The sequence below is a fragment of the Brachycentrus maculatus genome, unplaced genomic scaffold (assembly GCF_059751285.1).
Source record: "Brachycentrus maculatus isolate JH-2025_06_01 unplaced genomic scaffold, ASM5975128v1 h1tg000202l, whole genome shotgun sequence".
Lineage (NCBI taxonomy): Eukaryota > Metazoa > Arthropoda > Insecta > Trichoptera > Brachycentridae > Brachycentrus > Brachycentrus maculatus.
The window spans coordinates 772187-786208 of record NW_028280953.1 but is presented as its reverse complement, the minus strand read 5'-3'; the positions used below and the strand labels follow the sequence as shown (position 1 = coordinate 786208).

The following is a 14022-nucleotide window of genomic DNA, read 5'->3' as shown; positions in this document are numbered from 1 at the left end:
ATCATATAACATTAAACCACGAGTGTATGTCCCTCTCCAAGCACAAGAGCACAGTCTCTTTTATGGAGAGGCACAGCGAATCGAAATATAAAAGTTTTCCATATGTTTAAATGATTCAAATGTATTATGTTATAAATAAAAATGTAAATATATTAAATAAATAAAAATAAAAATTATATATATATATATATATATATATATATATATATATATATATATATATAAAATATTTATTTGCTTTTATATATATATATATATATATATATATATATATAAAGCAAATAAATATTTTTACGAACCATTTTTATGTGGGTTGATAAAATAAAAATTAAAACTAACAGAAAGTATAATAAAATATTTTTATTTTAGAGATGCATTATAAAAAAGATAAATGATATATACAATAAATAAAATACATTCCTTATGAGCAATTAATGGAAAACATTCTATATGTAGTATTTACAAAAATGTATATAAAAATAAATCATTATTAGTTTGCGCCTATAACTTTAGTACAAGTTATTTAAAAAATACATACATTTTTTTTAAAATGCTATCAGTAAAAAAAATATATGATATTTGGAATAAATTCAAATATAAAGTTGCGTATCTATCATATACCGCTCACTCCTTTCAAGAACTTCATAAATCAAAAAGTGTGATTTTTCAGGAGAACGTTTTTAAAGTTTAAAATTATAATATAATGTATTGAAAATAAATATCAACTCACTTATTGAACTTTTTACTGTGTAACAGATCTTTTTAGGTAAAACCTGAAGGTTTTTTTCCGTTTAAAAAATATTTAGTATATTAAAAAAAATAATTAAACAATGCCTTTTCTTCAAAATGCAAAAACAACACTTTTTGCTTTGTAGCGGATAAATATCAAGTTAAACATATGCCACTCTTGCTGGGATATAGTACATTTTCTGGGCATTTCGAAAATATGCGCAACTGAAAATTGACGATTTTTGATATATGGCGTAGTTGAAAGGAATGAGCGATATGTGATGTCTTCTAGTGGAAGAATTTAGGTGCTTAGAGCTCGCGACGGTTCACATTTATTTGACAGATATGTTTCAATAAGGTTTGGCAGCAAACATACTGCAGACGACAGCTGAGCACAATGTGGAGTGTGCGTTTTTCGAATGATGCAAGAACAACGACTACTCTGGATGCGTAATAGGCTACAAATTCGCTGAAATTGTAGATACCCAGCTTTAGAGTATTATAATAAATTGCATATTGAATATTAAATATTTTTAAGAGGTAGTATTTCGATCTTATAGTTTACTTTGCATTCCGAAGAACGGTGCTACTTGAACTTTGATTTGTTACTTGAGCCCAGTACAAAAAAAATTTAATCTGCATTTGGTCTACAATAATAAACGTATCAACATGATTCATTGTTTCCCTGACAGGTGACACTTATTGTCACGATACTTCGATCGATACCATGATCTAAATATTTTTTTGTACTGGGCTCAAATAACACATCAAAGTTCAAGTAGCCCCGTTCTACGGTACCTAATTTCACTTTAACAATATCGAAAAAAATAAAGGAAATGATATCATAATTTTTTAGATAGTCAGTGCTAAAATACTAGGAGTGAGTTTCTGCGGACAAAACTGTAACTGAGATGTGAGTTTTTTTAATTTATTTTTTACTTTATATAATTTTTTATCATGGTCAATGCTATAAGCAACATATTTAGACCAGTAAACATGTTTCACATCAAAATAATATGAAAAATAACTCCTTTAATTGGAAAAAATCCAGATTTGTGAACAAGTATTTGGACATACTCAAATTATTGTAAAATAATTTATGTTTTACATCATAGTTTTTTTTTTTTGACAGAGTAATTTTTTTTTAATATATTTTTTTTAGTAACATAAATTGTATACATTAATTTAAATAACAATTTTAAACATAAAAAAAATGCAGAGACCCAAAAAGCCACTTTGTGTGTCTTGTCGGTTAATTACGATAACGCCAGAAAAAAATTGTTTTTATTAAAATGTTGTGGGTAAAATAGAAAAATAATTTGAAGTTTGATTTAAGTGTTAAAATACACCCACAGATGGCAGTACAAGTGCTATTTTAGAAATAAATATCACCGGGCTTTAGTTATAAGTGCGGGTGTTCATGTACACCCATACTTCATTGAGGAAAGTTTTGCTTGGCCGATGGCCTTGCAAAACTTTCCTTGGATTTTGTATGGCCACATAAATAATATAAAAAATGATTCACCTAATTTAATAAAAATTGACTTTTGTTATATTGTTACATTATCAATTGTGGTTACAATGCGTTGATACAAAAGATGGGAATTATCGGGAAATTTCCTCAATATCCTTAAAAATCCGAGTATAATCAAGTTTCCAAGAATTATACTTTAAATTATATTATTATATAATTATACGGGTGTAGTTTGAGGAATTATTAGGAAATTTCCGTAATATCTACAACATTTAAGGGCATTAGAAGGCTTTAGTTTAGATCAAATTAAGGCAGCAGCAGGCACCTCAGTGGTTGGAGTGCTACGTGCAGCGCAGTCAAGGGATAACTGGAGAAGAGTCATTGCTTCTGCAAGGGTCACAACCCTCAGCAATTGGGAATAAGACAGAGAAGAAGAAGAATTATACGGGTGTAGTTTGAGAAATTATAAGGAAATTTCCGTAATATCTACAACATTTCAAGGGCATTATAAGGCTTTAGTTATAAGCGTGGCCGTTCATCTACGCCCATCCTCCTTAGAGGAAAGTTTTATTAGGACTATTATGTATGGCCATACTCGCAGACAGGTTGATTAGTTCTAATATTTTTAGTTGGAGAAGCCGCCAGTCACTTCTATCGATGCTCCAGTGACGAATGAACTTTTGTCGGAAGAAATAAATGTGATAACCTCAGCAACCTCTGAAAATTTAAAGAAAAATAAAATTATACACAAAAAGGTATATCGAATACAAAAGATTATCTCAGATATTTTTAATATTGATTTTTCCTATTAACTTCAACCATTGGACCACCAAGATCACATAACTGGTTCATACAACACACTATTTAATTTTGACACATTTTTTATTACAATAACATTCAGACTAAATTAATAATAATAATAATAAAACCCTTATCCGCACCCCAATGGTGCATAGGGCACTGCGTCATATAAACGCAGTATTATCTTGATTGTTTACACATGAAGGAAAGGTGATCAGCCCTCCGCTTCAAGTACCAGTCCAGGGTAATATTGAATAAATATTACAGTGAAAAAATCACTCATATTTATTCTTACCCCCCCTGGGAATCGAACCCGGGTCCTCCAGAACGGTAGCCGAGCGTGCTGACCATTACACTACGGAGGGGGACAAAATTACACACAAAATTAAAATGGTAAAACATTATTTTATTATTTACAAAATACATTTAATTAAAAAACGTTGGTATATATACAAAACATTTTAAAATATAATTTTTCTACCTCTCTAATAAAGTAGATACGTGTGAGAGGGAGTTTGTTTTACAAAAATAATAATAATATAAAACCCCTATCCGCACCCCAATGGTGCATAGGGCACTGCGTCATATAAACGCAGTGTTATCTTGATCGTTTACACATGAAGGAAGGGTGATCAGCCCTCCGCTTCAGGTACCAGTCCAGGGTAATATTGAATAAATATGACAGTGAAAAAATCACTAATATTTATTTTACCCCCCTTGGGAATCGAGCCCGGGACCTCCAGAACGGTAGCCAAGCGTGCTGACCATTACACTACGGAGGCGGACTTGTTTTACAAAAAAACATAGTTTTTTCATAAAATTATAATTTGTGATTTTCCTTTTTATAATAAAAATATAACTTTGTTTTAAAATCACTATAAATATTTTATTATAACTTTATTATAATGTCTACCGGTTTCAAAGCTAACCGCTTCTTTATCAAGACTGATTAATACTTGATAAAGAAGCGGTTAGCTTCGAAACCGGTAGACATTATAATTAAGTTATAATAAAATATTCATAGTGATTTAAAAAAAAAACAAAAAAAATGATAAAATGGAAAATCACAAAGTTAGTGCTTCAAATATAAATTATATTGTAATATGTTTGTAAACATATGAACCCCTAATGAAATTAAATAAAACCTATTTTAATGTATACATTATAACTGAAATTATTACAAAACATAAAATGAAAATGTAATCTAAACTTTAAAAAATATTAAAAACTAAATGATATTTTTATATTTTTCAAGTGATAAATATTGCCTTATTAAAAAAAGTCACAGTATAACTGAAATTATTACAAAACATAAAATGAAAATGTAATCTAAACTTTAAAAAAAATTAAAAACTAAATGTTATTTTTATATTTTTCAAGTGATAAATATTGCTGTATTAAAAAAAAGTCATTGACTATACCAACCGCTCGTTTGGCCGACTCTTTTGAGGGGAGTTTGGTAAGAAATCAGTTCTCTGATCTTGTCAGGCACCGTGGAGATCATGGGGGATTCGATGAAGCCTGGTAACACTGAATTCACCCTAAAATAAAATTATAAACATAAGATTTTCGTATAAATTATGGGGTTACGAAGGAAAGTTATCATTTCTTGAATGTTTTTCGCAGATACTTTGTGACACATTTTATAAACTTTATAAAATTAAACAACTTTGTTTTAACCACTTTTTTTTATTATAAGTACACATTAACCTACCGGTTTTGACAAGAACCTTGTCATCATTAGGGTTTATGGACTAAATTCTAAACACCCTCTGCGCCGGCTTCATTTCAAAGTCAGAAAAGAAGGAATTATTTAATGTTTTTGTATTAATATTATTTACCAATCTCTTTGTTGAGGTCTAAACTATATGTTCACAATTATCAAATCCCGTTGCCAGCAGTAAAAAACACTTTTCCGAAATGTCTTCTTCTTCTTCTTCTTTTTCTAGATCCTAAGGATCTGTTTGTGCCTCCGCTTGAAGCTCTTGGGATGTTGACTCCCAGCTGTCTTTCCACCTTTTTGGAGGTCTGCCTGGGGGTCTGCGTCCTTCAGGGATTCCTTGAAGGGCGATACGTGGAAGTCTGTCATCTGACATTCTGTTTACATGATCATTCCAGTATCGCCTTTAATGTCGTTCCGTTGTCGTTCCGAAATGTGTTGACCCTTTCGTGGGCGGTGGGAAGATGTATTCCCACCTAAGGAAATGACACAAAAAAGTCATTGGGAAGCGGTGTTTTCACTTGGGTTATACTAATGTCAACTGCTGACATATTCTGGATCTTTTCTGGATATCTTTTCCAATCAAATATTTTACAACTAACGGTAAGTTTTCGACAGTACATCGTTCGGAGTGGACATAGTCGAGATTTTTTGTGTCAGATTGACAAAAATTCTGAGTTTTTAAAAAAAAAAATCGTTTTATTCAGCGATAAGTGCATTCTAAGCTATTTACTATTATATTTCTATCACGGTATGTATTAATGTTTACATTGATTAATATATATTTGAAAACACGCACGTCGTTCATTTATAATCAAGTGTCAAATTGGTGGGAAATTTATATCCCATGCAACTAAATGTGACCAAAACTATTAGTGTATTTTTTTTTAATTATGTTTTTTTTGTACTGCGTACTTTCATTCTTATATTTAGATGGCTAAAAAATGGAATGGAAAAATGTGGCACTTATAGACGGTGCAGGGCTGCAGTACCAAAGCAATCGAAAAATGTACCAAATACTCGTATATTTGCAGCGGGTGCGAGGTGCCGCTTTGCGTGGACCCAAGTTTCAAAAATTTCCATGAAAAAATATTAAAATATTCTGTCCTTTTTGTTTATTTAATGTTTAGCTACTATAATTGTGTATTTTCTATATTTTTTTACGCATAATTAATATTTTAAAAAATATGATGATTTTTCCGTGGGATATATGCTTCCCAACACGAATATCTTTTTACCACGAGTATTTTTTTTATATTTTTTTTTACATTTATATTATAAAATGGCTTGTTATTATGTAGTATAATTACACGTAAGTTATTTAAAGTAGTTATGAGGAATAAAATTTGCCCACCAAAGAGTTAAGAGGGAAATGGAAATATGCGCTTCAATTTTAAACATACCTTATATTGAATTTCCCTAATTCCTTAGCAGCTGTCCTTGTCATTCCTTCCACACCCGCTTTGCTTCCAGAGTAATTTGTCTGACCTATAATATAAAAGATAGTACTTTATGAGAGAGAAGCATGGAGTTGGCAAAAGAAGAATGAAAGTAGACTGAATTCAGTCAAAATGCTATCTCTTAGTGCGGCAAAACCATGTATCGCTTACTCCTTTCAACAACGTCATTTATTAAAAAACTTTTCAAGAGATCATTATTAAAGTTTAAAAATATAATAAAATGCATTAAAAATAAATATCTAGCCACTTATTGAACTTTTTATTGTGCAACAGATCTTTTTAGGTACAACCTGAATGTTTTTTTTTCCATTTAAAAAATATTGAGTATATTTAAAAAATATAATTAAACAATACCTTTTATTCAAAATACAAAAACCACACTTTCTGCCCTGTAGCGGGTAAATATTAAGTTAAAAATATGTCGCTTTTGCTGGGATATAGTAAATTTTCTGGGCATTCCGAAAACATGCATAACTGAAAAATAATGATTTTTGATATTTGATGTTGTTGAAAGAAGTGAGCGGTATGGATGTTCGAATGGTGAAATTACGGATGCAGTGCCCCTAAGCATCATTGGGGGCCATCAAAAAAAGTATGAGAAAAGGTGTAATATTTACCCATATTTCCAATTTTTCCCACAATACTGGCTATGTTAACAATAGAACCAGCAGACACCTTCCCGTCGATCATAGCCATTGCAAATGCTTGCATCACGAGGAACGTTCCCTGAAAATTTAACACAAAAACCAATGTGATATACGTCATCTTATTCAAACCCTTAATCACAGCCAATGGTGCAAAGGGCACTGCATCATATAAACGCAAAATTATCTTGATCGTTGACATATGAAGGAAAGATGATCAGCCCTCCGCTTCCTATTGAATAAATATTAGAGTGAAAAAATCACTTGCATTTATTTGAACCCTTTCTGGGATTCGAACCCGAGACCTCCAGTATGGTAATCAAACGAGCTGACCATTACACTACGGAGACGGATAAATGTCTAGCTAGCGATTGTAATGGATTTTACAATGATAAATGTCATTTATAAAATGAAGGCGCTAGCGTTAATCAATGTGTTAAAATCAAGACATTAAACACCACATACGCCACATTTGCATCCTATTTTAGCCATGCGTTAACAACCCCATACGTTACATCAGTGCCCTTGGCTATACGCAACTTTGCTTACAAAAAAACATTCTCTATTAATATTCTATTATTGGCATTAATATCTTCTTTCCGCCAAGGCAAGCTAGTATTGGTAATATTTTGGACTGTGATAAAAAAAAACTTATTCAGTATTGTAAAACATAAATTTTAATCCTAAAATATGAAAAATTTTAAAAAGTGGCACTCAAAAAACTGATAAAGGCAACTTTGCTTACAAAAAAACATTCTCTAATAATACTATATTATTGGCATTGATATTATTTTTCCGCCAAGGCAAGCCAGTATTGGTAATATTTTGGACTATGATCAACAAAATAGTTATTCAGTATTGTAAAACATAAATTAGAATCATAAAATATGAAAATTTGAAAAAGTGGCACTCAAAAAACTGATCTAAGGCGTAGATTTTCGGAAAATTCATAAAAGTGGAAATATCTCAATAACTAAGGCACTTTTACAGAGGTCATATTTTCATTTTATGGTGAGTCATCAGCTGGCCTTACACCCCTTAAAAGGAATACGTTGGATTATGGGACACCCTGTATATGCAATGGTTAAAATGTTGAATAGGTAGATCTAATTATAAAAAGAGTAAGTAAAGTAAGAGTATTTATGTATTAATTTTTAAATCAAACACAGATTTTTTGAGTCTACTAAGTTGTATTTTATTAACAAAAACATAAAAAATTAATAAAGTGACAATTGTTTCGCCTAGTTATGGCATTTTAAAACGAATGACATTCGTTTAAAATGCCATAACTAGGCGAAACAATTCACTCACTCCTTTCAAGAATGTCATAAATCAAAAAACTTTATTTTTCAGGAGAACGTTTTTAAAGTTTGAAACTCTAACACAATGTATTAAAAATAAATATAAAGCCACTTATTGAACTTTTTAGTGTGCAATACATCTTTAAAGGTAAAACCATTTTTTGGGCATTCTGAAAACATGCACAACTGAAAATTGTTGATTTTTGATTTATGACGTTCTTGAAAGGAGTGAGCGAATTGTCATAATATTAATTTTTAATGTGTTTTGGTTAATAAAATACAACTTAGTAGACTCAAAAAATCTGTGTTTGATTAAAAAATTGGTACATAAATTAAAATGGAGTTCTACAAATGAAACGCCAAATCAATAAATAAAATAAGAGTACTTTGAGGTTGACATTGATAACATCATCGAAGTCCATTTCTGACATCTTGACGAGCCAATTGTCCTTTGTGATTCCAGCAGAGTTCACAATCACAGTTGGAGGTCGCTTGTATATCCTCATGGCCTCTGCCAAAGCATTTTTAACCTGGTCCGATTTAATCACATCTAGAGACAGGGGAGTGTGATCTGTGAAGAAATATAAAAAACACTTGAATTTTGGTGAAAAAAGTATCCGAAAATTGCCTGCTGTATGTAAATCTTGTGGGTGCAGGTGTTGAATTTTCACAATTACAAAAAAGAGACATAACAAGAGTTGTTCCTTCCAAATTTGTGTTTTTTTTTTTAAGAATTTGTGTATTTAAATTATATTCATAAATGTATGCGACAAGAACAAAGAGACGCAGTTCATCGACTTTTATTTTGTTTATAATATTGTCCCCACCATATGTAACTCCTTTAAAATCGTAATTAAAGGGTGGAGGACAAATTTTTGTGTGCTCAAATAAGATTAAAATTCAAACGTATATACGTCGCGCTCGGTCTTTGTTTATTGGCGTCGCTTTGTTCTTCTCGCCCTTATAACTTTTGTAATTTTCGATAAATAAATAATTGTCTTCATTTGCGCGTTTCCGTCTTCTTAATCATAAGTGATCCAGTACTATAAGTCGTAACAACCCCAAAAGAGATGGTCCGACATAGTCGCTGTGGGGGGGAGAAACTGGCTGCAAGCAGCAACCGACCGGAGGAAATGGAAAGAAGGGGAAGAGCCCTATGCAGTGAAGGACAGAGAGCTCATGAAGAAGAAGCACATTTGGAAGTAGTAGCAAGCCATACCTTGGTCCCCAGCAGCTGGTGCCATAAAGGACTTGATAGTCTCTTCAGCAGCGGCCAGATTTCTATCTGCAGCGATGACTGTAGCACCCTCTCTTGACAGGACTTGACATGTTGCTCTTCCGATTCCGGAACCAGCTCCTAGAAACACAGATGAAGAGATAAATAGGCATATCTAACCTGTAACTAACCTAACCGTACATGTACGGGCGAGTGGCTGTGCATGATAGTGCAATCAAAAATTTCCTAATGGGATTATGGGCGCATATGAACGGCCGCGCTTATAACTAATGCTCGGTGACATTTTTTATAAAATGGCACTTGTACTGCCATCTGTGGTTGTATCTAAATACTAAAACTATTCACTTCAGATTATTTTTCTGTTTTACCCACAACATTTTACTGTAGGTCAAGTATTCGATAAGTCGCAACTTTATTTTCTCTAAATCAGGATAACATTTTACGTAAATGTTTTTTTTTTCTTAAAATATCGTTTTTGCATTAAAAAAATTAGTTTTTCTTTGAAATATTTACACGGTTTTGAGAAGAAAAGAGTTTTTAAAAGGTAAAAAGTAAGAATTTTTTTTTCTATGCAAGTACTTCTATTCTAAAAAACTAAAAAATTTTCAAAATACATTTTCTTTTTAAATTGAGCGTGAGCACACGACCAGCCCTGAGCGTGGCTGAACGCATTCTGATTTGAATGCTTGAGACAAGCTTGTGATCAAAGCCTTAACACATTGTTGTCAGTTTTTTATCAATATTGATACAACAATTGTGGAACGAATGAGTAAACGAATAATAAAATTGTAAAACAAACATATCGCTCATTCCTTTCAGCAACGTCATATATCAAAAAACTTGATTTTTCAGGAGATCGTTTTTAATGTTTAAAAATATAATAAAATGTATTAAAAATAAATATCAAGCCACTTATTGAACTTTTTACTGTGCAACAGATCTTTTTAGGTAAAACCTGAATGTTTTTCTCCATTTGAAAAATATTTAGTATATTTAAAAAAATAATTATTCAATACCTTTTGTTCAAAATACAAAAACAACACTTTCTGCCCTGTAGCGGGTAAATATTAAGTTAAAAATATGCCGCTTTTGCTGGGATATAGTACATTTTCTGGGCATTCCAAAAAAATGCACAACTGAAAATTGAATTTTTTTTATATATGACGTTGCTGAAAGGAGTGAGCGATATGAGGCGAATTTAGTTGAAAATAGAGGCAAAGAAAGATGAATAAAACTTGGCAAGATCAAGTATTTAAAATACGTAAATGTAAATAGGTCAAGGGTAGGAACAATCGGCGGGTATGCATGAAGAGATACATAAATGTGAAAGAGGCGAAGATTGATGGTAAAGACAAAGCAGTGTAGCATTCTATTCTCTCTGCCTACCCCTGCAGGGAAGCAGCGTTATGGTTAGTTGGTTATCGTAATTACTATGGAATACACAGCGTGTTATCTAATTTTTGAGGTTAAATGAGACTTGAAAAGTTTTGTCAAAATCTAACCAAAAAACCACTTATGTATTATTCATGAAAAGTATAGGTTTTATACTTAATTATGCATGAATAAGATTAGAAACTAACCTGTGACGAAGGCCAATTTACCAGCAACAATTCCACTCGGTCTCAACATTTTTTTTACTAAAAATTGTGCAAATAAACGTACGAAAATTAATAAATTACTAAGTAATAGCGAAAATCGGCGTTAGAAAAACGTGACTAGAGTGTATTTTTTCACTAAATTTCTATAACAACTCTTATCTTTCCAATTACCTAACCTTAAAACTGCTATCTAAAGTCTAAAGTTTTGTATTTATAACTTTAAACTCATATCAACTGTTGATAGTTGATAGTGACAGAATGACACTTGTAGTATTGCCAGTACTTAAGATATTCATCTCGATACTTTCTTGAAAATTTTGTTATTTTTCAATTATAAAAATAAAAATAACCAATATACTGCGTTTTTTTTTAATCAAATATATTTTACGTTAAAATCAAATCACTCATCACCAAAAAAGGTCGAAAACTAAAGATAAAACATAAAAAACATATTCCTGTATGTAAAACTACATATAAAACATTTCTAGCCCTTATTCGCATCCAATGGTGCATAGGGTTCTGCATTATATAAATGCAGGGTTATCTTAATCGTTAACGCTTGAAGGAAAGGTGATCTGCATTCCAATCAGGTACCAGTTCAGGGTAATATTTAATAAATATTAGAGTGAAAAAAACAGATATTTATTTAACCCCTACTGGGAATTGAATCCATTACATATAGTACAGTAGCCGAGTGTGCTGACCATTACACTACGATATAAATATAAAACTTATTTACTGCGTTTTTTAATGTTACCACATCAAACACATATCAGTTGTTAAAAAAAATGGATCTAAACTTACGATGAAAGAAAATACGTTTAGTAAAAATAATTGTCTACCTCCGTAGTGTAGTGATTCGAGCGTTTGTCTGTAATTCTGGAGGTCTCAGGTAGGGTAGCTTAGGGTTTTATGATAAATTGTATTTTTAATTATAAAATAATCTACAACATTTTGAGTGTGTCCAAATACTTGTTCACAAAATCTGGATTATCTCCAATTACAGGAGTTATTTTCATATTATTTTTTGACATCTCATCAAAGATGAAGAAGAATATGGAAGTCTGGGCATTTACGGGGCTGACGACCGTCATCGGCTGGTTTAAGTGGCCACTTTACACACGTGTAACATTCACCAATTCTACCCATTATTGACAACCACACTACTCAAATTCTTGGAAGCTCTATATATATGAACCAATTTAGAAATCTTGTTCTTGAATCACTAGAACTTCACTAGAGACATCTATTGGTGAGATGTAAAGAAGCTTTTTTATTAAGCAGAAACTCTTATATTAGTATGTGAGGTAAAAATAATATGAAAATAACTCCTGTAATTGGAGATAATCCAGATTTTGTGAACAAGTATTTGGACACACTCAAAATGTTGTAAATAAATTATCTGGTCAAATTATAAGCTTAAAAAAATAATAAAAATGAAAATGGTATTTTCTGGCGTTTCTCATGTGTGTGATTATAATCCAGGATTCGGACCTCACATACTAATATAAGAGTTTCTGCTTAGTAAAAAAGCTTCTTTACATCTCACCAATAGATGTCTCTAGTGAAATTCTAGTGATTCAAGAACAAGATTTCTAAATTGGTTCATATATATAGAGCTTCCAAGAATTTGAGTAGTGTGGTTGTCAATAATGGGTAGAATTGGTGAATGTTACACGTGTGTAAAGTGGCCACTTAAACCAGCCGATGACGGTCGTCAGCCCCGTAAATGCCCAGACTTCCATATTCTTCTTCATCTTTGATGAGATGTCAAAAAATAATATGAAAATAACTCCTGTAATTGGAGATAATCCAGATTTTGTGAACAAGTATTTGGACACACTCAAAATGTTGTAAATAAATTATCTGGTCAAATTATAAGCTTAAAAAAATAATAAAAATGAAAATGGTATTTTCTGGCGTTTCTCATGTGTGTGATTATAATCCAGGATTCGGACCTCACATACTAATATAAGAGTTTCTGCTTAGTAAAAAAGCTTCTTTACATCTCACCAATAGATGTCTCTAGTGAAGTTCTAGTGATTCAAGAACAAGATTTCTAAATTGGTTCATATATATAGAGCTTCCAAGAATTTGAGTAGTGTGGTTGTCAATAATGGGTAGAATTGGTGAATGTTACACGTGTGTAAAGTGGCCACTTAAACCAGCCGATGACGGTCGTCAGCCCCGTAAATGCCCAGACTTCCATATTCTTCTTCATCTTTGATGAGATGTCAAAAAATAATATAAAATAATCTCATATTAATTTTGTAGCACTGGACCTAGGAAATGTCATTTCCTTTGTGTAATTAACCATCAACTTAAAACTGCTTCTGTATGATGCAGTGCCCTATGCACCAATGCACCATTGGGTGCGGAATATTTCCTATTTTTAGGTTGAACAAATAACCAATACTACTTTGAATGTATAATTTATCCAGACATATATTTTGGTACTACATAATTAAAGATTTAGTCGCTGGTACTTGTATAATTTGAATTCAAGTATTTGGTAGCGAGTCGATTATACTCTAGCAACATTTTATTTATGTTATTTCGCCAATAACGAATAGATGGCAGTACAGTACAATGCGCTATGGGACGACGTTTACATTTAATAATCACAGATGACGGTACTAGTTATCTAAAAATACCAACACGCATTTTTTATTTGTTTGTTTTAAATTTAAAGGAAAAAAAACATTTTTATATTCTTAAAACATATACACATATTGCAATTCAACGTTAATTTTGGGTAATTTGGGTAATTGAATATAGGAATCAAGTTGTGGTAGATTGTGGTCGAACGAGTCTGCGACAGTAAATATGGGACCACAACTCTACTCAAAAGTATTATTATTATTGTTTTTTCTTGTTGTTATTACTAACTAACTAACTAACTAACAATAACGCCGCTTCCCCGCAGGGGTAGGCAGAGAGAATAGAACGCCACACCACGATGTCTTTGCAAACATTCTTCGCCTCTTCCACGTTCATGCATCTCCTCGTACATACCCGCCGATTATTACGACTCCTAACCTGACCACTTTCAAGTATT

General features: G+C 31.8%; 1 protein-coding gene across 1 annotated transcript; it reads right to left on the bottom strand.

Moving 5' to 3' along the window:
- Positions 1-1728: 1728 nt before the first annotated feature.
- Positions 1729-11254, bottom strand: LOC148307266 (estradiol 17-beta-dehydrogenase 8-like). Its single transcript, XM_088263662.1, has 7 exons — positions 10947-11254; positions 9349-9486; positions 8516-8700; positions 6802-6910; positions 6128-6212; positions 4430-4545; positions 1729-2920 (listed from the first exon to the last, which is right to left on the bottom strand). The coding sequence occupies exons 1-7, from the start codon at positions 10993-10995 to the stop codon at positions 2829-2831; spliced, it is 774 nt and encodes a 257-aa protein (XP_088119788.1). The 5' UTR covers positions 10996-11254; the 3' UTR covers positions 1729-2828.
- Between the last annotated feature and the right edge of the window lie 2768 nt (positions 11255-14022).

Excerpts from the sequence above, each read along its gene's own strand:
- LOC148307266 (XM_088263662.1), bottom strand. The coding sequence starts at position 10,995 with ATGTTGAGACCGAGTGGAATTGTTGCTGGTAAATTGGCCTTCGTCACA. Across the intron at positions 9,487-10,946 it reads TAAATTGGCCTTCGTCACAG|GAGCTGGTTCCGGAATCGGA; the intron begins GTTAGTTTCTAA and ends CTGTGTTTCTAG. Across the intron at positions 2,921-4,429 it reads AAGAGTCGGCCAAACGAGCG|AGGTTGCTGAGGTTATCACA; the intron begins GTTGGTATAGTC and ends TTAAATTTTCAG.